This window comes from Eretmochelys imbricata, chromosome 2 (assembly GCF_965152235.1).
Source record: "Eretmochelys imbricata isolate rEreImb1 chromosome 2, rEreImb1.hap1, whole genome shotgun sequence".
Classification (NCBI taxonomy): Eukaryota; Metazoa; Chordata; order Testudines; family Cheloniidae; genus Eretmochelys; species Eretmochelys imbricata.
Genome location: NC_135573.1, coordinates 153584777 through 153610930, shown reverse-complemented (window position 1 = coordinate 153610930; position 26154 = coordinate 153584777). Strand labels below are relative to the sequence as shown.

At 43.0% G+C, this 26154-nt stretch overlaps 1 protein-coding gene across 1 annotated transcript in view; it reads right to left on the bottom strand.

The window, feature by feature from the left end:
• Positions 1-26154, bottom strand: part of CTNNAL1 (catenin alpha like 1) — a 121055-nt gene that overhangs the window by 59617 nt on the left and 35284 nt on the right. The window contains exons 4-7 of the mRNA XM_077810844.1: positions 18213-18332; positions 6460-6549; positions 5980-6150; positions 2781-2981 (exon numbers count right to left, since the gene is read on the bottom strand). Of these exons, the coding sequence (XP_077666970.1) occupies positions 2781-2981; positions 5980-6150; positions 6460-6549; positions 18213-18332 (582 nt within the window). The remainder of the gene's footprint in view (positions 1-2780; positions 2982-5979; positions 6151-6459; positions 6550-18212; positions 18333-26154) is intronic.

Genomic DNA, 26154 nt, shown 5'->3' with positions numbered 1-26154 from the left:
GAGGACTCCAGCGCAGGACAAAGAGCCAATTCCTAAGAATACCACTAAGGCAGAAATCTCTGGCAAAACCAAAAATGGAATTGACATGAGCAAGTACTCAAAGAACTTTAAAACAAACAAAAAATAGGATAGATTGTGATCTCATCACGTGACTCCGTGATCTGGAGTATGGGCCTAGAAGGCACATCCCTTAATCAAGCCCTGAAAGGGGCAAATACAGGATGGAATATACTACATCTCCCATATATTATGGGAAATCAGTACTGGCAGACACAGAACCCGAGTCCCTTCTGCCCAGATATACAATGGATCCTAAATGCAAAATCCATTAAACTGAACCCCATAAGGCCATCTTTTACTGGAGTCAAGAGGAAGAATGGAAACAGAGAGAAAGTCTAAGAAATATCCCTTCCATAGGGTATACAAAGTATCTTTGTCCTGAACAAAGAAAAGCCAAGGAACTGAAGCTTTCTAAACTGCTGTCAGACTTCAGTGACTACTAGTACAGTGCTAGTAAAGCTTTATCTTGCTTAGGACTCCCCAGAAGCATCTGCAAGAGGACTTTAAACATGAAGCAATAGAGGAAAGAAAAAAAGATCTTTTAAGCTGTTTCCCCAGGACAAAGGCATTTAAAGCTGGGGTAAGCTCTACCTGAAAATTGTGGCTGTCCTTGTTTATGCTTGAGATTTGCACTGGTCCAGCTACATTGCCAAAATTCCCAGTGTGGACATGGTCTTAGAAAGTCAGGTGCTACGCAAAGGAATCACAGACTATCAGGGTTGGAAGGGACCTCAGGAGGTCATCTAGTCCAACCCCCTACTCAAAGCAGGACCAATCCCCAATTTTTGCCCCAGATCCCTAAATGGCCCCCTCAAGGATTTGAACGTTCAACCCTGGGTTTAGCAGGCCAATGCTCAAACCACTGAGCTATCCCTGCCCCCCTCCCCTGCTTTCTGTAATGCTACTTGTGTATTCTTCGACATGCGAATATGAGTGACATATGATCCTTGTTCAAAAGCTTTAAATATCAGTCCATAATTTTTTGTAAAAAGTAAACTGTAAGTAAGGTTTCTAATTAGACTACAGATTAACCCAGAGATGGGCAAACTACGGCCCGCGGGACCGTCCTACCCGGCCACTGAGCTCCTGGCCGGGGAGGCTAGAACCCGGCCCCTCCCCGCTGTTCCCCCTCCCCTGCAGCCACGCAGGCAGTGCAACTTGTGCCTGCCCACTTCCAGGCTTCCCAATAAGCCTGTCCTGCCACTCTGAGCGGCATGGTAAGGGGGTGGGGGGAGGGAGGTGTTGGGTAGGGGGTTCGGGGGGGGGGCAGTCAGGAGACAGGGGGGTTGGATGGGGGTGGGGTCCCGTGGGGTTAGGGTGTCCCGGGAGGGGTGGACAGGGAGCAGTCAGGGGACGGGGTCCTGGGGCGGCAGTTAGGGATGGGTCCCAGGAGGGGGCAGCCAGTGGACGGGGTCCTGGGGCGGCAGTTAGGGATGGGTCCCAGGAGGGGGCAGTCAGGGGACAAGGAGTGGGGGTTGGTGGATGGGTCGGGGGTCCCGGGGAGCCTGTCAGGGGGCGGGGGTGTGGATAGGGGTCAGGGCAGTCAGGGGATAGGGAGCAGGGGGGTTGCATAGGGGGGTCCCATGGGGGTGGTTAGGGGCAAGGGTTCCTGGGAAGCGGTCAGGGGGCAGGAAGTGGGAGAGGGCGAGGACCAGGCTGTTTGGGGAGCCACAGCCTTCCCTAACCAGCCCTCCATACCATTTCACAACCCCGATGTGGCCCTCAGGCCAAAAAGTTTGCCCACCCCTGGATTAACCCAATATCTTCCAAAGCGTGGGACACAGCCTGGGAAAGCACAGAGGAGTCTACTCGAGAGAACCCAGGCCTCTCAATTATTCTCCAGAGCCTCAGCTTCCATTAAAAACATCAGTCTCCACCTGTTAAGATTAGGAAGAAAACCTTGAAAATGTGACCCAAATATGAGCGTGATGTCTGTCCATTTGAGGCACCTTACAGACTAACAAATTTATTTGAGCATAAGCTTTCGTGAGCTACAGCTCACTAACACGGCTGCTACTCAGAAACCTGTCCATTTGAGTGGACACTCATTCTGAGCAGACTTTCAACATTACATCGGAGGGCTGATAGGGCTGCACAATTTTTTTCATATTCCTGAAAGGGAATTTAGCTTTCAAAAGTTTTGAACGTTTTGGATTAGCCTGTACACTGAATTTCAGTGAAACAAAAAAAAACTGACCACCTCTACCAATTTAAAACCTCCACAAGTAACAAAATTATTTTTGAACACTAAAAATACTGGAAAAGTAGGACACATGACTAGGTGTTCCAGTAGTATATTTTAATTTAAAATATTCCACTGGCTACTACTTTTGTTTTTAATTAAGAAACTAATGCTCTCTTTTTTTGGAAGAGAGAAAATAATTAAAAGAATTACTGTTGAGTAATGAGATAATCAAGTAAGGAGCTACAATGGTCTCTGAAAAGAATGCCATGCAACTGTTCACCGCAAGGATGGTAGCCAGAATTCAGAGCATTATGGGGGCAGAGAAGGAGATAGACTAAAACAATGGAAAACTACATTGCTCTTGCAGCCTTGAGGATATTTTAGAGGACTGGGGTGGAGGTTGCTATAAAGAACTGCTTTTTGATATATTACATGCATTCTGTTTTCTTAAACCAAAAAAGACGAAAAGTCTAAAAAATATGTTTTTCTTTCCAAAGTATAGATGAAAAGATTTACTTTGCTAAAAAGCTCTTACAGCTTGCATCCACACTGAAACCAGCTGCTCTAGTTCCATTTTAGCCTGCTTGGACTGCTCCAAGATGCGTTCTCTGTGTTCATGGCTGGTGTAGGCAGAATCAGTAAAATCTTCTGTGTGTTCCAGAATGAGTTCCAGCATTGTTGAAAGATTCTCCTTAGAAAGAAAATAAAGATTCTCCCGAAGACCTTCCACCTTATTCTGTAAAAGATAAAATTCAGTTCCCTGTGAATCACTCATGTAAATACAGATAGTGCATGTATCGTGCCTCTTCTCCCACCCTTCAGCTTTCCTTTAGCCTATTGTTCTCACTTTCTGCCAATGAGAAATTATTTTCCCCACCCGCAGCCATCCATTTTGTTTCTTCACCTACTAGCACCATTAGCAATGTAATTTGTATCTCACCACTGAAACAAACAGCAAAGTTAAGCATATTTCAATATTTCTGTGCTATAATAGTTCTGCTGTGAATAGGAAGATAAACCCAATCTAGTGACTGTTGCTAAACATAATGTGGTATTCATGTTTTGTTTGGTCTTTTACACACCCTCCTGCATTCAAAATTTTTATAAAAATTTTACATATAGTAAAGTTCATATTCTTGGGCAGCCGCATCATGGGAATCTTGACCAAATTTTAGGTGCAGGGATATAGAAAGAAGAGTAGCACAACCTCCAGGGAATGGATATATCAGATAAAATCAAAGTCAGGATGCAAAGGGCCAAAAGAGCCTCTCCCCTGATTGCCATCCTGAGGAATAAATCTTGGGCAGGACAGACTGTCAAGTGTTCAGCTAAGACATCCATTTAATCAGAAACATGTTCTCGGGGGGATGTGATATCCAATGGAATTTTAGCAGAGCAAGATTAAATGAGCAGAAGAGATGATTTTGGATTGGAACAATTTCTTCAAAATGACAGTTTGCTCTTTTACACTCTTTTCACAGAAGGGTGATGTTTTTAGTGTGTAGCTTTTAAAATGTTAGAAGTTTAATTACCAATGATCAACTAGGAGCTTCCTTAGTCCACCTCCTAATGACTTATTTTAGGGAAACGCTGGCTGCGACATTATGGGTACATCTACACAGCACACTAAGCCCAGACCTGTGTGACCCATGCCTGCAGACTTGGCATTTCCACGTCTGCCCTTGAATATCCACAATGCATTAGAAACCCAGGCCTAACAGCCATGCTGGAGCATCCATACTACAATAAGCAGACCCAAGTCAAAGCTTCAGCTTTTGTGGGCGTGTGGGCTATTGCACTTTTGCCAGCTGTAGCTGTTCTAGGGCTTCGTTCACAGAGGGTGTTGGGAGAACTTGTCTGTCTATCCCATGGAAGTTAATTGAGTGTGTTTTCGGTGGTCTTACCCCATGAACACATCCTATCAACCTATTTTGTGTCCATATACTCCCAGCAGCCAGAGGAGATAGGGGTACTGTCATTTCAGTAACAACTCAGCTGATGCTGCTTATGCCTCTTGCCTTAGTCGCAGATTTCCCCTATTTATACCAGTGCTTCTGGAGAAGGGCCGCAAGCACAGACTGGTGGGATCACATTGTCATGCGGACATGGGAATGACCAACAGCAGGTCCTGAACTTTCGCATGAAGAAGCAGATGTTCTGGAGGTTTGTGATCAGTTTTCCCTATCTTCCAGCACCAGGACACCCATATAACAGAGGTCATGCTGGTCCAAACACAGGTCGCTATAGCCATAGGTATGCTGGCTACCCCAGACTGCTACAGTTTGGAATTGGCAAATCAATTGTGAGGATTGTTGTGGCAGAGATTTCTGAGCAGAGGATGTACCCAAAGGTGATGGGCATTACAAATGTTCCTGAAATAATTGCTGGCTTTCAGTTAATGAGTCTTCCAATCTGCGCCGGGACCACAGAGGGACTCATGCCTATAAATTATACACTGGAAGCATGAGTACATAAACCACAAAGTACTACTCCATCGTTATTCAGGCCCTGGTCAACCACAGGGGCAGATTTATGGACATTAATGTTGCATGCACTGGCATGGTGCATGATGCCGGGGTCATGGAGAAGCTGGGACATTATTCCCATTGAATGACATGCTGATAAATGGAGTCACTGTCCCTACTGTTATTCTAGGAGATCCCACTTACCTGTTGCCATGGCTTATGAAACCATATCCTCATTTCAGAGGACCTAGCAAAAGAAGGTTCAGCTACACACCTCAGTAGCTATAGGAAGGTCCTGGAATGGAACGTTAACATCGTTGACTTGCTGCTTTATTCACTCTCTACATTGTTCTGTTGTCCCCCTGATCTCCAACACTGCCATCTGCTTGGATACAGTTTTGTAGACATGATTATTTCTTGTGCTCTTGACGAAGTTGAATGTTTTGCTCTCCTTGCACTAGAGAGTTTTACTAGAATCCAGCTCCGTTTCTCAGGCCAGCTGGCAATGTGCTTGATGCAGGACTTGATCTTACTGCTGGCTGTTCAAATACATGCTGGCATTGATTGTGTTTTCAGCTGAGCAGTCCATGTGGAAGTGAAGGGTTAAATGCCAAACAGCTGCATTTGAACCAGGACGTTGCTTTCAGTTCCTGGGAAGTGAGTGGAAAGCTTTGGGATTGAAGGGCTAGGAAGCACAGCCGCAGAGGACTGTGGGATATCATTGTTGGATTCTGAATCTGGCAACCTGGACTTGACCTAGCAGCCACATAGCAATGCCTGACGCTTTGAATCATTTCAAGGGGGACTGAGGCTCTGACACCCCCCCCGCCCCCCCAGCAGGGTCTGTGAATCCGAGTGAATGATTTCGGTGTGGAGAGAGGCTGGGCTCTGACATAGGTTTAAGGCCAAGCCCTGAGTTAGTGCTGTGTAGACATACCCTACTATCTGGGCCGCCTAGGAGTGAGAGTTGAGAACAGCACTTCAACATAGCATATAGAGCTGAATACATTCTGATCTACTCCCCTACGTGTTAGGAGTGGTTGGAATACTAGCAGGATGATGTGCAGTGGCAGCATCAGACAAACCATAACCATCTTTTTTCAAACTATAATGAACTTCTGGGAGCTTTGTGCAAGGCTGACATTGGAAACTGCCACTCATTCAAGGTGCAGAGAAATTAGTTTCCTAGTGTACACATGTATTTTTGAAATTTATGCTGTAATCAAATTCTTTTAAGCCATAGAATAATAATACTGTCTTTATCCTTACCTTGAATTCTTTGATGCTAGTATATATACTTATGGGGGCCATTTCATTCTCTCCACTGGGTCTAGAGTCAGTTACGATCTCTATTACTTGCTCCAAAGCTAATCTCATTCGGTGAAACACTCCTTCTTTGTTTAAAAGAGCAGATTCACAGTCAGGATGCCTCAGACATGTCTTTAAAAGTAAATTTAACATATTACCCAAAAGTCCACATGTAATATAATGAAACAAATACTCATTTCTATACCCAGCCTAAAGCACAAATGTGTAATGTTATTGCAAATTCCTTCAATTAACTTACTATTGCATATGGCAACATTTTTAGCATTACTCATGGAAAAGCTTCTCCCCAACATCATTTCATGTTCAAATTTCTTTTGTTGCAATCTTTATAAATATAGCTGGGGAAACAGGGTTATGTTATTCCCACCAGCTACTATAATCTGTGGTTCACCACACTGAGTAAAGTATGAGAAGCCTTACCTTTGAAGCAGTGAGAAGCATCATGGTGCATTTCTCAAGGACAGCCCTAGCTGCTGCCATTCTAGCTTTTTTCTTTTCATCCTTTAAATCCTATGTAAAGGAAATGAAAACACTGAGTATTCTTGGATGATAGCTGAAGAAATTAGCTGCTTATAAACAAAGAAAAGAACCAACAAAAATTTAAAAGTTGTCTTTTTTTTTCAGCTACTTTATGATGTGTGAGTCTTGAAATATCAGTCTATCCAACAGATAACTTCTTGGAAATCTAGAATACATGCAGAATTATGACATCACAAAACACAAAAGAAGAAACCTGAGCAACTGAAGGGAAAGACATTTTATGTCGGACTATTTGAAAACTATATTTTATTTCTGTTAACATCCATTTGAGTCAAACTCGTGGAAGAAAACGTCTCCGATATATTCAATATCCCAGATCCTCCAGCTATGTCCTAAGAAAGTTCCCACTCCTTTAATTTGCTAATCCAAAGGAGTCCTCTTGAATAAACAGGAAGGCGAGACATGACATTTTAATGTAAAAACTAGCAAAAAACCCATCCCAAAATAAAATGGTGGACAGGGAAGTGAGAGTGAAAGGCAGAGGGAGAAATCAGATCCTCAATACATCATAAAGCAAATAAGAAGCATAAACCAACTACTTTTTTGTTAGGTCACCTTTGAAAAACTCGCAAACCAAAGAATGAGAAATCTTCATAAAGGAAGAGGCTATAAAATTATTCTTCTTTTAAAAAGAATAGTATTACGTAATTACAACCTTGGTGGTTAAAATATTAAGTGCATAAAATTTTACTTGATGAAACACTTAAGCGGCTTAGCTAGAAACCAATCTATTTGTACGGAGAGGAACTCAATAACAGTAGAAATTTGTCAGGAAGTTCCCAGGAGAGGGGTGTGTGTCACTTAGCCCATGGAAAGTAAGCCCTGCAAGAGGAGAGAATTTGAGGGACATAAGCTGGAGAGAGGAAAGATGCTCCAGACACACTGAAGTCATTATAAGAGCAAAGAGTTAAAGATGAAAAAAGTCTTCCACACACCAGCAGAACTCAGTTGCATCGTGTCTTAATCTTTAAAGAAATGAGGGCCCTTTCATCACTCCAGCTCAAATACTCTTAAGTTATTCTTTGAGCAGATGATCACGTGGGTGCTCAACCATACGCTGTACGCTTGCCTGTGCACTCTCCATTGGAAATTGGAAATAGCAGCGTCCACAGGTCTATGCCTGCACAGTGCAGCACCTAGTGCTCCAGGCAAGGGCATATAGCTAGGCGCAGACTCGCCACCACTCCAACTCCTGCTCAACCACCTGAACAATTGAGCAAATAGAGCAACTGCAGAATGCTGCTTCCTAGATGCGTTTTCACCTTTCTTACTTATTTGCTTCAATGACTATTTTTTCCAGTTTTGTTAATTTTTCTTAGTTGTAGCACAATTTTGTGCTTGGGGGATTTCCCGCTCCCTAAATTTCTTGACCTTGCAGGCTTTGTGGTCTATGGCACTTCCCTGGACTATGTCTAAGGCCTCAAGGTACAAGCCCTACCAAACCTGCCCACAAATCTTTTCACCACAGCAACAGGCATTCCAGCTGTCTACAGGGCCTTGGAGAACCTCACATCCCATCCAAATGCAAAGTCTACACAGAGTTTAAGGGCAGGTCCCACAAGGATAGAGAAGCTAGACTCAAGCTCTTCCTAATGGAATGCTCCTTATCTCCGGTGGAGTCCGATTCCCTCTCCCCTGCCCAGTACACCGGGCTCAACTTCTCAGGCCATACCAGTGACTTCAAGTGCTCTGGGGCAGTTTCAGAGATGAAGCCCACTGAGAGAAGAAAACTTCTTTTTCCCCACCAAAGACTCTCGAAAGAGGAGCAGACTCAAGGGAGACCTTGCGTGCCACAATGGGTACAGCCCAGGCTCCAGCTGACTCTAGTACCAAGGTTTTGGTACCGGCTAGATCAGGGATCTCAAACTCAAATCACCATGAGGGCCACATGAGGACTAGTACATTGGCCTGAGGGCTGCATCACTGAAACCTTTTCATACAATGATACAAAAGTATAGTAAAAAATGAAAGTAATATAGTATGTTATTAAAAGTCAATGTATTAACATTTTTAAACTGTAATGCAAAGAGGGATTTTAATAAAATATAAACACTCAGTAATGTTTGAAGCTTGACTGCCAGTGGAGTCAGTGCCTATGGTGGGCCGCAGGAAGTAACTCTGTGGGCCCCGTGTTTGAGACCCCTGGCCTAGATGTCATCTCAGTTGGAGAAGTCATCAACAAAGCAGCACCAAGAGGAACCTTCCTCTGTACCATCTGACACCTCTAGGCAGTGAGATTCATCTAAAACCAGAGACTCTTAAGAAGACCACTTCAAGGGCACTGGTACAGACAACCTCTTGGAGCCAGAGACCCCATTCAGACCAACTGCTGGCTCTCCCAGTACCATCTTCCTCTTGACATAACCATTCTAAGCACTGAGACATCACCTCATCCACCTCTCCAATACCACATGCATCTCTAGCACTGCAGCCATCCCCATTTCAGGACCTGGTACTACCTCAGGCTCCTACTGCTCATTATCATAGCCCTCCAATGCCCTCCAGATATCTTCCTCCCAAGGATCTCATCTCAGATGAACTGCAGTACTCTCTCCTAAAGGGCACTGTAAGAGACTCTTTCTCAATGCCACTTCAACAGTTGGTGACTGACCCTTACTCGCAAGAACAAGACCTGATTCTCTGCCTCCAGTACCAGACACCAATGCCCAAAGACTCACTATTCAACTCGGAAAATGACATCCTCAGACTCTGAGGTTTTCATACAGGGCTCTATCTCAACACCTACCACACTACGCCTCTTGAGACATACCCTGAAGACGACTTTCTAGAGCCAAGCAGATGCCCTAGGTTCCCTGAGCACAAATACCTGTGGGGATTCTTCCCCATCCACCTCTTCAGTGGGACTACTGGAAAGCCTGGGTAGGTTATGGCACCCAATCTACAGAGTACCAGCCCACAAAAAACAGAAAGACCTGCCAGTACTGCAACAGCCACTGGCACTGCAAGATAGCCCACTAGTACTGAACGTTTCCCTGTTACCTGAGAAGGCTCACGAGAAGCGAGAGGCACCAAACGAAGGGTCACCCCCTTCACCCAAGTCTTCCTTATCCCTGACAAGACAACGATGCTGCTGCTGCCATGGCCTTCTTATGAAGATCACTTTAGGGCCTTCCAGGACTTAATGAAGTGGTCAGCGGAATCCCTCCAGATTCCATTGGAGGTAGTCCAGGAGCCTCAACATTCCCAGGTGGACATTTTACATATCATCCCCCCCGCAGAGTAAGATATCCCTACCCATCAATGAGGCACTGTCATCACCAGCATGTAATCTATGACACTATCCCATCTACATAAAAGAGTCGGAAAAAAAATATTACATTCCAGCCAAGGGAATGGAGTATTTCTTCTCTCACTGCTCCCCAACTCTTTAGCTGTAAACATGGTCAATGACTGTCAAGCTCGCTCCAGATTCCCTCCTTCTGAGAAGGTGTCTAATCACCTAGATTTCCAGAGTAGGAAAAGCTATTTGTCAGCTGCTCATCAATTTCAAGTTGCGAACTACCTGACCTTGATAAGTAAAATATGATTTTACATAACTATACAAAGTTTGCTCATTTTCTAGAACTGCCACAAGACCAAAAGGAACAATTTCCAGCCCTCATTTCAGAGGGTCAGTTGACTGTTAAAGCTTCCCTGCAGACTACTCTCAGTGACACTGACATGGCTTCACAGTCCTTAGCCACCATTCTAGTACTGTCTGCAACAGATCTACAAAGACCCCTAGAAGAGGATTACTCTCCTCTACAACCACCCAGCCTGCATCTTTCTCTAAGTCATCATTTTGACAATATGAAAAGATTTTTTGAGGCCCTTGACCCTAAAGACCCTCTAACTGCACCATTCTGCCATCTACTCTCCTTCTGGAGATTGCCTATTCCATTCCTACATGCCTGGGAGTTTATCACCACAGACAAGTGGATTCTAGGGGTGGTCACTACAAGATACTCCATTCATTGCCATTCTGTCCTGTCCAGCCTCCCTTTCATTCTTCCTCTTCAGGGATCTCTCTCACAAGGATCTTCTAATGCACTAAGTCCAATCTCTCCCGCACTTAGGGGCAATCAAGCCAGTTCCTTCTCAATTTGTTGGAAAGGGGTTCTATTCCAAACATTTCCTGGTTCTCAAAAAAGTGGCAGTTGGAGGCTGATATTAGATCTTAGGAATCTGAACACCTATATCCTATTACAGTACTTCAGGATGGTGATGTTAGCTACCATAATCCCACCCATAGTTCCAGGGGGTGTTTCGTTGCCCTCCACCTCCAAGATGCCTATTTTCACGTGTCTAGTCATCCCTCCGTCAAGCATTCTTTGCTTTTTGCAATAGGCTCAGAACATTACCAATACCGTGTCCTTCCCTTTGGGATATCCGTGGCCCTGAGGGTCTTTATGAAGGTCTTCTCAGCAATAGCATCTCACCTGTGCTAGTGGGGCATCACATTTTTTCCGTATCTGGATGACTGGCTCCTCAGAGGCCACTCTACCTACAAGGCCCAGTCAGTAACAACCAAGGCTGCAGCCCTATTTCAGTTTCTGGGCCTCTGCATCAATCTAAAAGAAGTCTACATTAATACTAGTTAGAAGGAGGAGCAGCAGCAGATCGGCCCAGAGGCGGATATGAGTACAGGCTTCTTTATTGAGATACTTGTTCCCCTGGACCCAATTGTCCAGTAAGCACTCTTTTTGTTTAGGTTAGTATGTACATGCCTACATCTGCTACAACACCCCAAAAACCCTTAAGTAACAAACACCTACTGTTAGTAAACCCACCCCTATATATTACTCATAGCATTACACTTTTCATCCAGACACTTTTACCTTGAAGATACGTTTCTTTGCAATAATCTGTTGCCATAAATCTCCCTCATCAGCAGTTCTCGGGGAGGGAGGAAGGGGCCGTGAGCAGTTCTCAGGGGAGGGAGGAACAGAAGGGAAGATAACATTTCTTTTACCTTCTTTCACAGAAAGGGCATTTCTCCTGAAGCTGCATCCTTATCAACCCTTACAAGCAACAGAGAAGAAAAGAATCTGCAATTTATATATTAGACAAAGAAATACTGCCTACATATGCCTTTGTCCCCTAATGCCACGTTAGCACATTAGCAGCTTATTGTTATACTTAACCCTAAAATATCCCAACAGTACTGTCCAGCAGATAGGGAGTCTAGTGCAGCCCTGATGAAGTCTAACCACCAGGCTCTACCAGCCCAAGGACAGATTTTCCACTACATCCAGCCTGAACTCTGCTCTACAGCACAACCCCCAAACAACTACAAGGGCCTGTCTACAATCCTAGGTCACACTTTGGCCTCTATGTTCATTATACCACATGCACGACTGCATCTCAGATGCCTTCAGGCCTGGCCAAGGCCTACATACACCTCAAACAGACAGTCTTTCCAAATGAATCACTGTGCCTCCAGAGGTACTAGACTCTCTCAGGCAGTGGAAACACCCCCTGAATGGGAATCCCATTTTCACATCTACCACTTTTGAAAATTCTTCTCACAAATGCTTCTCTCTTGGGTGGGGGGGCGCATGAATAGGGTGCCAGAGCACAGGGCAAATGGGTCCCCATAAGAGATAGTTCCAGAATGTTGATGGGGAACAAAGAGCAGTCTCTATGCATGTCAGCACTTCTTTCATGACACAGCAGGCCCTTCTATCGGGTAATATTGGACAACAAGACAGCTATATACTACATACACCAAAGAAGGGGAGCAAGATCCCAATTCTTATTTGCAGAACCACCAAGGCTGTGGAACTGTTGTCTCTTCCATCACTTAGAAAGTTCTGCAGTTTATCTACAGGGCCTTTAGAACATAGTTGCAGACTCAGTGAGCAGGAGCTCCGATTAGGACCACAAGTGGGAGCTCAACAGCTCCTTTTTCCACAGAATCTGTCACACCTGAGCCTCCCGAAGGTAAACCTCTTTGCAACCTCAACCAATGTTGCTTTTTCTGGTCCAAGAAAGGATGCAGCCACAGCTCCATGGGAGATGCCCTGCTGCTACTTTGGTCCTGCATCCTGCTCTATGCCTACACAGCTACACCTCCAATCCTGAGGACCTCAATCAAATTGATGTAAGAAAGCCATTGCCCTATCTTTGATTGCACCTTCGTGGCTGAAACAAGTGTGGAACTCGGATCTGCTTCAGATCTCTGTGGTGATGCCTCTCTGCCTTCCCTTTGGAGGGACTGGGGGAGGGAATCTCCTGTCACAGAGTCCCAGCACCTAGAATCATCCGAATCTCTCATCTTTGAGCCTAAAAGTATGGCTCCTCAGCAGTTCTTGGGCATAGAGTTGAACTGCTCAGCTAATGTTCTGTCGGTCCTCTTGTGTAGCAGGAAACTGACTACGTGTAAGACTTATCTGCAAAAGTGAAAACACTCATTCCTGGTACTGTCACCACTCTTGCCAAGAGTCAGAAGCGCCACTCTCAGTGATCCTATATTACCGGTTGGACCTCAAGGCACAAGGTCTGTCAATTAATTCAGTTAGAGTACACCTGGCTGCCATTACAGCCCTCTACTCACCTATCAAAGGGGTTTCAGTCTTTGCCAGTCTAACCATGGCAACATTCCTTACGGGTTTATACAATGTATTCCCTCTTATCCAGAGCTCTGTATCTCTATGGAACCTCAAACTGGTCCTCAACGCCTTGAGGAATGGCCCACATGTGTGTCAATGGCTACCTGCTCACTCTCCTATCTCAAGACTTCATTCCTGATTGCCATCAACTTGGCCAAAAGAGTGGGTGATTTAAGGGTACTCATGGCAGACCTACCATACACCATCTTCTACTGAGACCAGGGCATGCTGCGCCCCCATCCTCGATTCCTTCCTAAAGTCTGGGTGAAATTTCATATCACACAAGAGATCCATTTATCAGTATTTTATCGTAAGCCCCACACCTAAAGGGAGGAAGATATTCTCCACAAATTAGATGGTGAGGGCCCTCACCATCTACCTTGACAGCACTAAGACCTTTAGGACTTGCTCATACTTTTTGTGTCCTTTACCAAGAAGATGAATGGATGGCCAATTTCCACTCAAACTGACATTACCCAGGGTACAATCTGGACTGATGAATAGCTGTCCCCCCTCAGTTCTCCAACCTGGGATGCCTTTTACACTGTTTTGTTGTGAGAGCTACCACTCCTTGTCTGTGCGCGCACAGCCTCCAGCATGTAAGTTACTCCCAGTTATATTGTGTGCGTGCTATGGCCAGCCACTAATGAATTACACTGCAGAGCAACATCAGCAAATTCCCAGTCCCAGACTTTCTCCTAGAAAGGTGCATCTTGTACTGCCCAGCCCTCTCCTGGACAATACAAGATCATATAAAGTCTGTCATTTTATTAATAGAAAATGATATGCACAAATCCTGTTATACCAAATGAAGTTTCCCAAACACATCAATCCAGACATACTGGTTTAGATAAAACAACAAAACAAGTTTATTAACAACAGAAGGATAGATTTTGAGTGATTACTAGTAATGAGGCATAAAAGTCAGAATTGGTTATAAGAAAATAAAAGCAAAACACAACTAATGCCCAACTTGACAAGTTAAGTGAATTAAAAGCAGTCTCTCTCACCACATGTTCCAACAGTCTACCTGGCTGAATTTCTTTCAGACAGGATCCCACTCCAGTCCAAAGCTGTTTCCTTTGTTCTTCAGGTACTGTGGATGCCATGGATAGAGAGAAAGGGAGGAATAATTTGGGGCTTCTCTTCTTCAAGAATCACCACCAGCAGAGGTTCACGAGAAAGCATGTCTGTGTGGATGGACCCCAAGCTGTTTCTTTGTCAAGATGTAGATTTTCACCCACATCTTCCTTCCCGCCAAAGAACAGCCACTTAACCAGTTGACGGTCCATTTGATTTTGATGACGCCTGGCTGAGGCGTTGGTTAGCCTTCTTTTTTCTGGGGAATTGGTTTGTCGCTGCTCTTCCCAGACTTGGAACATGTATTAGTAATATCATACAGAGGAATCCTATAACTTTACGTGCAATGTCGCTACACATTTTACCAGAACAATAATGATCAGCAAATTATGAGTTTTTCAAATGATACCTCCTAAGGCATACTTTGTACAAAATTTGTCCTAGTCCTGTAAAAGGGGTGCATATAGGGGTATAGGCTGTCACAGTGGGTATCACATGGTATCTGAACTTATTATGAAACTGGTGGGATACATCACCCTCACAATGACAGCCCACTCCACAAGGGCTCAGTCCTTCTCTGTAGCCCTCCTTTAAGATGCTACCATAGCAGAAATCTGCAGGGCTGCAACCCGGTCCTCAGTTCACATGTTTGCCAAACATTACACGATCAGACGTGCATCCAGAGGTGACAATCTTTGGTGATGCAGTCCTCTGAACTGTCTTGAATTCGCCTCCTTAGCACCCGCCTCCACACTGACATGCCGCATGGGAGGCTCCTTTCGTGAAGCACCCATAGGGATATACACTCCAAGGAGAGGTTACTTACCTGTACAGTAACGTGGAGTTCCTCAAGGTGTTTTGTCCCTCTGTGTGCTCTACCTTTCTGCCCTCCTTCCTACCTGCTGTGGAGTCTTCCAGCCACCATAGCTGAGAAGGAACTGAACAGGCCATGGGTCCAAGCCTCCCCATAATACCTCACCCGGGAGCATGAGGCAATCCATTGCACAGGCACAGACCTGTAGACACTGCTATATACAATCTCCAGTGGAAGGTGCACAGGCCCATACACATCCTATGGTGGAGCACCACGGGACAAAAACACCTTGAACTCAAGTTACGGTACAGGTAAGTAACCTCTCCTCCTTTTCTCCAGCTGCTCAGTTGCATTAAAGAAGAGAAGGAAGTCTTAGGAATTCTGCAGGACAGCTACAAAGACCTCTTCCCTTTAAAACTCAGGAGCCTGATTTTATAGCAAATTACATTATGTAGTCGGCATTTTTTAGGCAATTGCTAGAAGCTTAACTTTACTGAAAAATTTATCCACATAGAATATAAGGGAAAGTCACTATCTTTGTAATTCTGCCTTTCTGATGTTATCTTGCACGATTCTCACTTTTAGTCTTAGACCCCTAGTGTGAGGCAAGCAGAACTCTACCAAGACTGAAAGATTTTTAGGAGCATAAAAGGGCCGCCATCCCCCCTTTATAAGGGCAATCATTCTTTGCTCATGGTAATGCAACACCACAAAGCTTAAGCACCACCCTTGAAACTTTCCAGATAATTCCTGATTTAGCAGGAAACGAAGGCTCCTATGATATACTAAGGATTGAATCAGAAGGAAAACCAGAAAAAAGAAAGAGGTGGCAGGCTACAGAAGGAATCCTTTCACTGGCCAGGTAACAGAACTGACTGGCAGGCTTAAAAATTGCTAAGAGTCGAGCTCTGTGGTCACTGCCACAGCTCTTCAAAGTTTTATTGCTCTGAGTGTAGAGTTCTGCCCGTCTCACAGCAGGGAGCTGAGACAAAGCAGTCAGAATCCTGCAATAATGGTATCTTTAGGGATTTTAACCCCACTCTGTTTTTAGCTTTCAGGGTTTTTAAAAACTTTCTTTTTTTAAAAAAAGGTGTTTACAACTTTTCCAGTTAGTTACCAATATTTAGTAAGCATTATGTAAATACTGTCCTGTCAACATAAAAAATATGAAAGCAATTTCTTAAAAAAAAAAAATAAGGTGGGAAAACTTAATTAGAACACACTTAAAAAGGCAGGAAACAGTTTGTTTTTTTTTAAAAATAGAAATGTAGTGATGCTAATCAAAAGCTACTTACATCTTTGAAATCATTTCGCTTTTCCGTTGCATTCCTTTACCCCAACATTCACTGGTATTTAAGTGCATTTAGACTATAAGCTCTTTAGAGCAGGGACAGTCTCTATTAGGAAAATGATCCATTTCTGATAATGGTCATCAGTAACTGGTCCTCCTCAAAAAGTGTTAAGATTATTTGGCTTCTAGTAAAGCTGAAACAGTTCATTTTCAGCATCCTTACAGGAAGGATGAGATGCAATGTTCCATTAGGACTCCTACACGCTCATAACTGTTACATAAACAGTTTTGACTTGTCTTTAGTAGCAGCTGAGTAGAGCACAGCTTTAAAAAAAATCTGAATTACTTTTGAAATTCAGCATCCACACCCCTGCACACAGTACATGTGTTTAATCTGTATGTCTAATAACAAGCTACTAAGGCCCCAACCCTTTAACTGCACCCACATCCACACACTTCTGACTTCAACAAGGCTCCTTGTGGGCATAAGGGTTTGCCAGAGTGGATCCCTTTGCAAGATGTAGCCATAAAAAAAAAATCCACAAACTACTACTATGCTTAGCATAATTCTACAATAATTTTCACAAATCAAGTAATGTTCAATAGCCCAATCACTGTATAGTTTTCTGAATAGCAAAAGTGTAAATGCGCCCAAACTAGTTTTCACTAACCTTCTGGAAAAGTGTTCACAGTTAATCATAGTCAGCCTTGATCACTGTAGTAGTTAAGCAAGTGTTGAGGGGAATGAGAAAGAAGGGGGGGGAGGGAGAGTGCTTTAGGACAAGATTTTATTTCATCAGCCAGAAGTTACGCGTTTGATGCAAGAATTACTGAGTGAAATTAACTGGTCGCAGTTAGGCAGATAAATCATCATAATGGTCCCCTCTGATCTTAAAAACTCTTAAACAAATGCAGAACACAAGGTCAAGCCTCTAGAGTACATTAAAGGAAACAGTGCCTTGTTTCTCTGAGATGTTCACATTTCACCCTGAGAACAATGAACATACCTAAAGTTTTGCACACACGCCTAGTGTTATTAAACATAATGAAAACACCGACAGTGATGTTTCCCCCTGATAAAACTATGAGACAGCAGCATATTGAAGCCCAAACTACAAAACGACCATTTCAGGAAAGAGGCCTGGCTTCCTTATATTCCTTCAAAACAGTTGCTGATGGATTAGAGCAGAATCAGTGCTCAGGCCAGATTGTCCAAAGAGAATCAAAATTTTGCAGTAACTTCAGCAAGAAATACACAAACAGATCACAGTCTTCATTTGATCTGGGCAATATTTAGCCTTAATGTGTCACTGACTCGGGGAATATCTGTCCCTTCATAGGATTCAACTGCCAGTGAGACTTAGGAGAAAAGGAAAAGCTGTAGTTTCCAGGCTGGAGTTTCCCTACTTATCTGTAGCTTGTTTGATGCTGTTCTTTGAGAAGACTGTGCCTTGGGATTGCGGTGAAGGTGCTCATCTGCGTTACATGCAAGGTATTAAGTAACAAGAACATGGAGTTAAGCACCTGTTTTGGCAGCTTTCAAATGATAAAATACTGGCAATTTGGTAATATGATGCCAGAGCAGGCTATTTACATAGCTCCACCCCTTGCTTCTGGAAAGTGATGCGCTAAGAATGGCGCTCCCCAGTGAGAGGAGGGGAAAGGAAACTGGGGTTTGGAAACGTCTGCAGGATAAGGATACAAGTATTCATTGTTTTTTTTGTAGTCACACCACAATCATTTTTCCTTTTAAAAAAGAACCCAAACACCACTGTTGAATAGAGCCAAAAGTCACAATTACTTGAAATAAACCTTGAAGCTTTTCATCAGTACTTACATTTTGTCGGTCTCCAGTTAAATGGGCGAACTCCACCATTTCATTTCCAAACTGACTGAATATTTGCACAAACTCTTGAAAACTACTCACTTTCTCTAGCTGTTCCATTGTTGCAAGAACCTGTAATATGTTGAAGAAAATTAGTTATGATGGCTATTTGTAACCTGTAAAACTGCAGCAGAGTAAAATAAAATTAGGAATATTCCTAAAAGCTTAGAAAGTGTTGTGCAGAAGCTTCTAAAGCAGATTTTCATACATTTACATATTAAGCTACATTTTATCTATTAATGAATAGTAATTATTTACTTAATTTCATCTTTAACAAAACTTTGCAATAAAACTGCTCCTTCGGTAAATAGAGAAGGAGGAAATTTGACTACCAAATGCTATGAGTTGAGAGACAGAGTGCTTGGATTATATACAGATCAATTGGGTCATATAAGACCATTATTTCAAGTGTTGGAAATGAAGGAAAAGGTGGAGAAAAGCTCTTTTCTTGTAGATGGAAAAATATTTTAAATCATTTTGTTTCAATTAAAATATGAGACCCATTTGTTCTGAAAGCCAACAAGGATAAACATTTTATATTCCCTTTCCTCTCAGAACAAAACCATTTCCCTTTTCTCCTACTATCTGAAGAAATAAGTTTTAGAAGATCCAGTTTCCCTACTTTAAAAAAAGGGTTTTCAAAGTCCAAGCATCCTATTCAGCCCTGTGGGAGCATCGGGGCTTGTGGCTCTGGGCTTTAGCCCCATAGCTCCTGGCTTTAGCCTCATGGCGGGTGCCTGGGCTTGAGGCTCAAGGATTCAGCCAGCCGCTCCAGGCTTTAGCCTCAAAAGGAGAGCTGGGGCTTGTGGCTCTAGTTATGGGGCCCTGTGACCCACATGAAGTGGCTCGCAGCCCCCCACCCGCATTAAGAACCAATGGTCTACACTTCAAGGCAGATTTCTAAAGAATCATAGACATGTAGGGCTGGAAGGGACCTTGAGAAATCAAAGTCCAGCCCCCTGCGCTGAGACAGGACCAAGTAACCCTAGCCCATTGGTCCCCAAACTTTCTGCTCCCTCCCCCGCCCCTGGAACCTGACGGGAACCACGGTCACGTCTGGGGCCATAAGCAGAGCAGGGCTCGGCGACACTCCTCCCTGCCCCTCCACACCCCCTAAATGTTCCTCTGCGCCACCCTTGGGGGGGGGGGGGAATCCTGTGCCGCACAGTTTGGGGACCACTGCCTTAGACCATCCCTTACTGGTAGTTGGACTCAGTGTTCCCTCTAACTTTTCCATCCATTTGCAGAATGAATTTTGTTATGTGCAGCACCAATACCGAGGTAGCGTGCAGATGTGTACCACCAACAGAAACAAAACATACATATACATTTCCTGGAATCTGACATTTAGGGCCCAAACCTCAGCTTGTGTAAATCGAAGTAATTCCATTGACATCATGGCTGCTGTACACCAGCTGAGGATTTGGCCCTTCAAGCTTATCATATTAGAACGGCTTCCTTATCACTATTGCAAATGCATAGACTGACGTCTTATGAACATAACCGGCTTTTCTGAAGGACAGAAAACAATGAAATCATATAATGTGCAACTCATATTTCAGGTTGCAGTTCCCTTTGCTCAGAATTTAAACTAGTGGCTGACAGTGCACAGCTGAACCTAAACTGAGATTCCTCACCCAAAGGAAATTAAAACTCCACGGTGTCTTGAAGGTATTTTTTCTCTGGTAGTAAAGGTAGTAATTTGTGGTATTTCACAGTTTTGTATAAATCTTGGTTTAGGATGTGGCTCAGACGCAATAAAGGTATATATTTTTGGCAGATAAAATATTGCTTAGCCCCATGAATCACATGTAACCAGAGGTACCGCAGAACAAAGAACAGAAACATTTAATTGCTGTAACTCAGGATCTCCCTTAGGGAAAAAAAAGGTTTCTTGTAAATTACCCAATTCCTATCTTCACGGTTCTTGTCTGACCTATAAAACAGGTTATTAGATAATTGCAGGCACCGCTCAGATGAATGAAAGCAAGTTGAACACATACACTCTCACACCTCCTTAACTGAAGCAATGTGTGCGTGCGTGTTCTGTAATCCACAACGGAACACCCTAAAGTCTGTCAATTGCAAAATTGCATGGTAGAAATAGTTAATAAACAACACATGTGCAATGCACATTTTTGATATATTCCTACCTCGGTGCTGCCAGATCTGAAATGTGGAATGTCTGGAGGCCTGACAGCCTATACAAAGGAATGGCACTACTCAGGATAATTTATTGGGGAGCTACAGAAAAGTGAGAGCAAGAAAAATGCCTACCTGAGCTGGCCGGGGCTTATGTGGTGACAGGTTGGTGCAAGTGTTTGGAAGGAAACTTGGACATCTCTCAGAGGTGAAGCACTCTCCATCTGGAGAAAGTGCCTGGGAGATTTGATAGCGCAAGTGACCAGGAGTCAGGAGTGGACCGTTTGTCTAACAAGGAAACCCAGCAGGGTCCGGGACACAGGATTAGGGGAGCCCAGCAGAGAGGTTCTTATCTTACATCTGTTATTGTGATATCCAGAGAGATCGGGCGCCAAGGAGGACAAAGGCAAAGCAGAGATTGTGTGCGTGTCTGCTGCAGGGTCTGAGCACTTTCTGAGGGGGAGCTTGGTGGAACTGTGTGTGGGTGAGCTCCTGTATGGGTGCACTGTCAGGAGCCTCAGATCAAGGGCAGAAGGGACTCTGGGGGAGAGGTGTCTCTCCCACCTGCAGCCCCGGAGCTGGGGGAGAGGCATCTCTCCTCACTGTAGCCCCACGGCTGGGGCCAGGTGTCTCCCCACCATAGACCTCCATGCCTCATGCTCCCCCATTACTGCCCTCCACCTCATCCCTATTCCCCAGCTCACCCTACACTCCCCTGTGGCTACACCCCTGTGGGTCCACCTGTAGTAATCAGGTGCGCAGCCCTTGATGGTTTCCTGTGCAGCCTTGCAGGCGCACACCTTAGAGGGAACACAGTTTGGACTCTCTCGAACTTGTGCACATCTTTCCTAAAGTGTGGTGCCCAGAACTGGATGCAGTACTCCAGCTGAAGCTTCACCAATGCCAAATAGAGCAGGACAATTATCTCCCATGTCTCACATACAAAACTCCTGTTAATACACCCCAGAATGACATTAGGCTGTTTGCAACTGCGTCACACTGATGACTCATACTCCTGATTCACTATAAGCCCTCAATTTTTTTCAGCTGTACTATTGTCTAGACAGTTATTCTGTATTTTGTAGTTGAGCATTTGAAGTATTTTGCTCGTCTTTACTGACTTTAGTCTTGTTTAATTCAGACCAATTCTCCAATCTGTCAAGGTCATTTGGAATTTTAATCCTGCCCTCCAAAGTGCTTACAACCCTCTTCCCATCGTAGTGTCATCTGCTAATTTTATAAATACTCCATTCCATTAATGAAAATATTGACCAGTACCAGACCCAAGACTGGACCCAACGGAACGCCATTAGATATGCCCACCCAGTTTGAAAGCAAACCATTAGCAACTACAGTTTTTATGGTCTTTCAAGCAGTTGTCCATCTACCTTATAGTAATTTCACATAGGCCGTATTTCTCTAGTTTGCTTATGACAATGTCATGTGAAATTGTGTCAAAAGCTTTACTGAAAATCAAGATATATCCAGTGTACTGCTTCCCTCCTATCCACTAGGCCAGCAACCCTGCCAAAAAAGGAAATTAGGTTGTTCTGGCATGATTTGTTCTTGAAAAATCCATGCTGAATAGTCCTTATAACCCTATTATCCTCTAGATGCTTACAAACTGTTTTGTTAATAATGTGTTCCAGTATCTCTCCAAGTATCAAAGTTAGGCTGACTAGTTTATAGTGCCCCAGGTCCTCTTTATTCCCCTTTTTAAAGATTGGTACTATGTTTGCTCTTCTCCAGACCTCTGGTCCTCACCAGTCCTCCATGAGTTTTCGAACATAACTGCTAACAGTTCTGAGATTGCTTCAGCTAGTTCCTTAAGGACTCTAGGGTGCATTTCATCAGGACCTATCAATTTGAACATACAGCAGACCCTCGCTACAGCGCGCATCGCTAGAGCGCGGATTCGCATATAGCACGGTCGCAGCAATGGATCCCAAATTTAAATATCCAAATTGGGATCCATGGTAACGCTGCCCCTGCTATAACGCGGTATCGCGCATGGATCCCGAACCCCATGTTCTAGCGAGAGTCCAGTGTATCTAACTTAACTAAATATTCTTTAGATATCTGTTCTTTCCCTATTTTGGTTTGTGTTCCTTCCACCTTGATGTTAATAATTATGCTGAGTATCTGGTCACCATTAATGTTTTTAGTCAACACTGCAGCAAAATAAGCATTAAACACCTCAGCCTTCTAGAGGTCATCAATTTTTAGCTCTCCTTCCCCATTAAGTGAAAGACCTACACTTGGCTTCACCTTTCTCTTGCTCTTAATGTATTAAATCTCTTTGGTTTCCTTTTATGTCCCTTGCTTGGTGTAATTCATTTTGTGCTGCAGTCTCTCTAATTTTATCCCTAGATGCCTGTGTTCTTCTTTTGTAATCCTCCTAAGCAATTCATCCAAATTTCCACTTTTTGTAGGATTGCTTTTTGATTTTCAGATCATTAAAGAGCACCTCATGGAGCCATATTGACATCTTACTGTTTTTCCTATTTCTTCTTTGCATCATGAGAGTTTGCAGTTTTTCTTTTAATATAGTCTCCTTGAAAAACTGCCAGCTCTCCTGAACAACTTTCCCTTAGATTTTCTTCCCATCAGTTCTCTGAGTTTGCTGCAGTCTGCTTCTTTCAGGTCCATTATCCTCATTCTGCTGCTCTAACTCCTTCCTTTCCTTAGGAATCATGAAAGCTACCATTTCATGATTACTTTCACCCAAATTGCCTTCCACCTTCACAGTCGCCACCAATTCCACCCTGTTGGTCAGCATTAAGTCTAAAATGGCTGTCCCTCTGGTTACTTCCTGACATTCTGAAACAAAAATGTTGTCCCCAGTACATTCCGAAAATTTACTGGAAATACTGTGTTTTGCAGTATTATTTTTCCAACAGATCTCTGGGCAATTTAAGTCCCCCATTACAACCAGGTCTTGTGTTTTCAATATTTCTATTATTTTTTCTAGAAATGCTTCATCCACCACCACTTCCCAATTTGGTGGTCTACAATAGACCCCTACCATGATATTACCCCCCACTTTTTTTTTTTATATATATAAACTTTTTATATCTTTTCACAGAGACTTTCAACTGCTCTGCCTCTCACCTTCTTCTGGACCTCAAATCAAGTGCATTATACATCAAGACTATATACAGCACCTACTCCCTTTTTATTGCATCTGTTCTTCCTGAACAATTCATACTTCTCTGTACCAATATGCCAGTCACGAGATTTATCCCATCAAGTCTCTGTGCTGCCAAATAAGACAGAGCATTTAGCTTATGTACAAATACTTCCAGTTCATCTTGTTTAAGTCTAAGCAAGAAGTATGGGAATTATCTTCGTATCTTGTGCCATGCAGATCACATTCTCATTTATTTACATATCTGACTGCCAAAGATGGTTGACAGCAGTAGGACCATCAATAGTCCAAGCAGGAGCAGGCATAGTTGAATCTGCTAAATAGAATCCTTCAAGTTACTGTCACTAATGCAACAATGGCATCATACTGCTCACCTTTGCAGAAATTTACTAATTTTAAATTATTAACTAGGGCTGTCAATTAATCGCAGTTAATTCACATGATTAACTCAAAAAATTAATAGCGATTAAAAAATTGCTATTAATCACACTTAGACTATCAACTGAAATGTATTAAATTTTTAGATATTTTCCTACATTTTCAATTCACTTCATACAAGTACTGAAGTGCAATCTCTTTATTGTGAAAGTGTAACTTACAAATGCAGATTTTTTTTGGTTACATAACTGCACTCAAAAACAAAACAGCATAAAACTTTAGAGCCTACAAGTCCACTCAGTCCTACTTCTTATTCTGCCAATTGCTAAGACAAACAAGTTTGTTTACATTGACAGGAGATACTGCTGCCTGCTTCTTATTTACAAGATCAGCTGAAAGTGAGAACAGGCATTCACATGGCACTTTTGTAGCTGGTGTTGCAAGGTATATACATGCCAGATATGCTAAACATTCATATGCCCCTTCATGCTTTAGCCACCATTCCAGAGGACACGATTCCGTGCTGATTATGCTTGTTAAAAAAAATAATGGGTCAACTAAATTTTGACTGAGCTCCTTGGTGGGGGGAGAATGGTACGCCTCCTGCTCTGTGTTTTACCTGCATTCTGCCATGTATTTCATGTTATAGCAGTCTAAGAGGACGACCCAGCACATGTTCGTTTTAAGAACACTTTCACAGCAGATTTGACAAAACACAAAGGTGGTACCAATGTGAGATTTCTAAAAATAGACACAGCCCTCGACCCAAGGTTTAAGAATCTGAAGTGCCTTCCAAAATCTGAGAGGGAAGAGGTGTGGAGCATACTTTCAGAAGTCTTAAAAGAGCAACACTGATGCAGAAACTACAGAACCCAAACCACCAAAAATTAAAATCAACCTTCTGCTGGTGGCATCTGACTCAGATGATGAAAATGAACATGCATCAGTCTGCACTGCTTTGGATTGTTATCAAGAAGAACCAGTCATCAGCATGGACGCATGTCCTCTGGAATGGTGGCTGAAGCATGAAGTGACATATGGATCTTTAGCGCATCTGGCACGTAAATATCTTGCAACGCCAGCTACAACAGTGCCATGCGAACGCTTGTTCTCACTTTCAGGTGGCACTGTAAACAAGAAGTGGGCAGCATCATCTCCTGCAAATTGTAATCAACCTTGTTTGTCTGAGTGATTGGCTGACCCAGAAGTAGGACTGAGTGGACTTGTAGTTTTACATGTAAGTTTTACAAAGTTTTACATTGTTTTATTTTTGAATGCAGTTTTTTTTGTACCTAATTCTACATTTGTAAGTTCAACATTCATGATAGAGATTGCACTAAAGTACTTGTATGAGGTGAACTGAAAAATAATTGTTTTGTACAGTGCAAATATTTGTAATCAAATATAAATATAACGTGAGCACTGTACACTTTGTATTCTGTGTTGTAAGTGAAATTAATATATTTGAAATGTAGTAAACATCCAAAAATATTTAAAATAAATGGTATTCTATTGTTGTTTAAATCGCACAATCACAATTAATTTTTTTAATCACTTAACAGCCCTAGCTAGTATTACCATGTGGCTTTATTTCTTGCACTTAAGTTTCATTAACTGTATATATGAAACAACCAACATTAAAATTAAGGTATATTTCCTAAATCTTTTTTTTACTTCACCAATTGAAGATATTTAAGACTCAAAAAGTTAAATCACATAACATTTGTGTTTGCAGTGTTGTTGTAGCCATACTGGGCCCAAGATATGAGACACACAGGTAGATGCGGTAATAATTTTTATTGCTGACAGTTGGTGGAAACCTGTTTAAAAAGGTCGTGCTGGATCAACAGAAGAGATTTTCATTGGCCATTTTACCAACAGCCATCCTTTGCACCCAACAGGAAATATAACAGCCATTTTTTTTTCGTACCAAAGTAAATGAACACTAATACACCACCTCATCTTTCTCCTCACAAAACAGCACCTCAAGTCTTTTGACACAATGCTCAAAGTCACCAAAATAACTTTAGACACTTGCCCAACCACCACCACACTTCATACACTGGGTAGATTAGTTAAATACTGCCACAAGGTATATAATTTTTTTGTTTTAACTTCCCACCCCAACTCTAATAAGTACCACTAATAGATTACACAGATGTAGCCAGACAAGAGAATATAAAGCAATGTATGTAAAAATTATTTGCAAATGTGACCTAAAGTCTC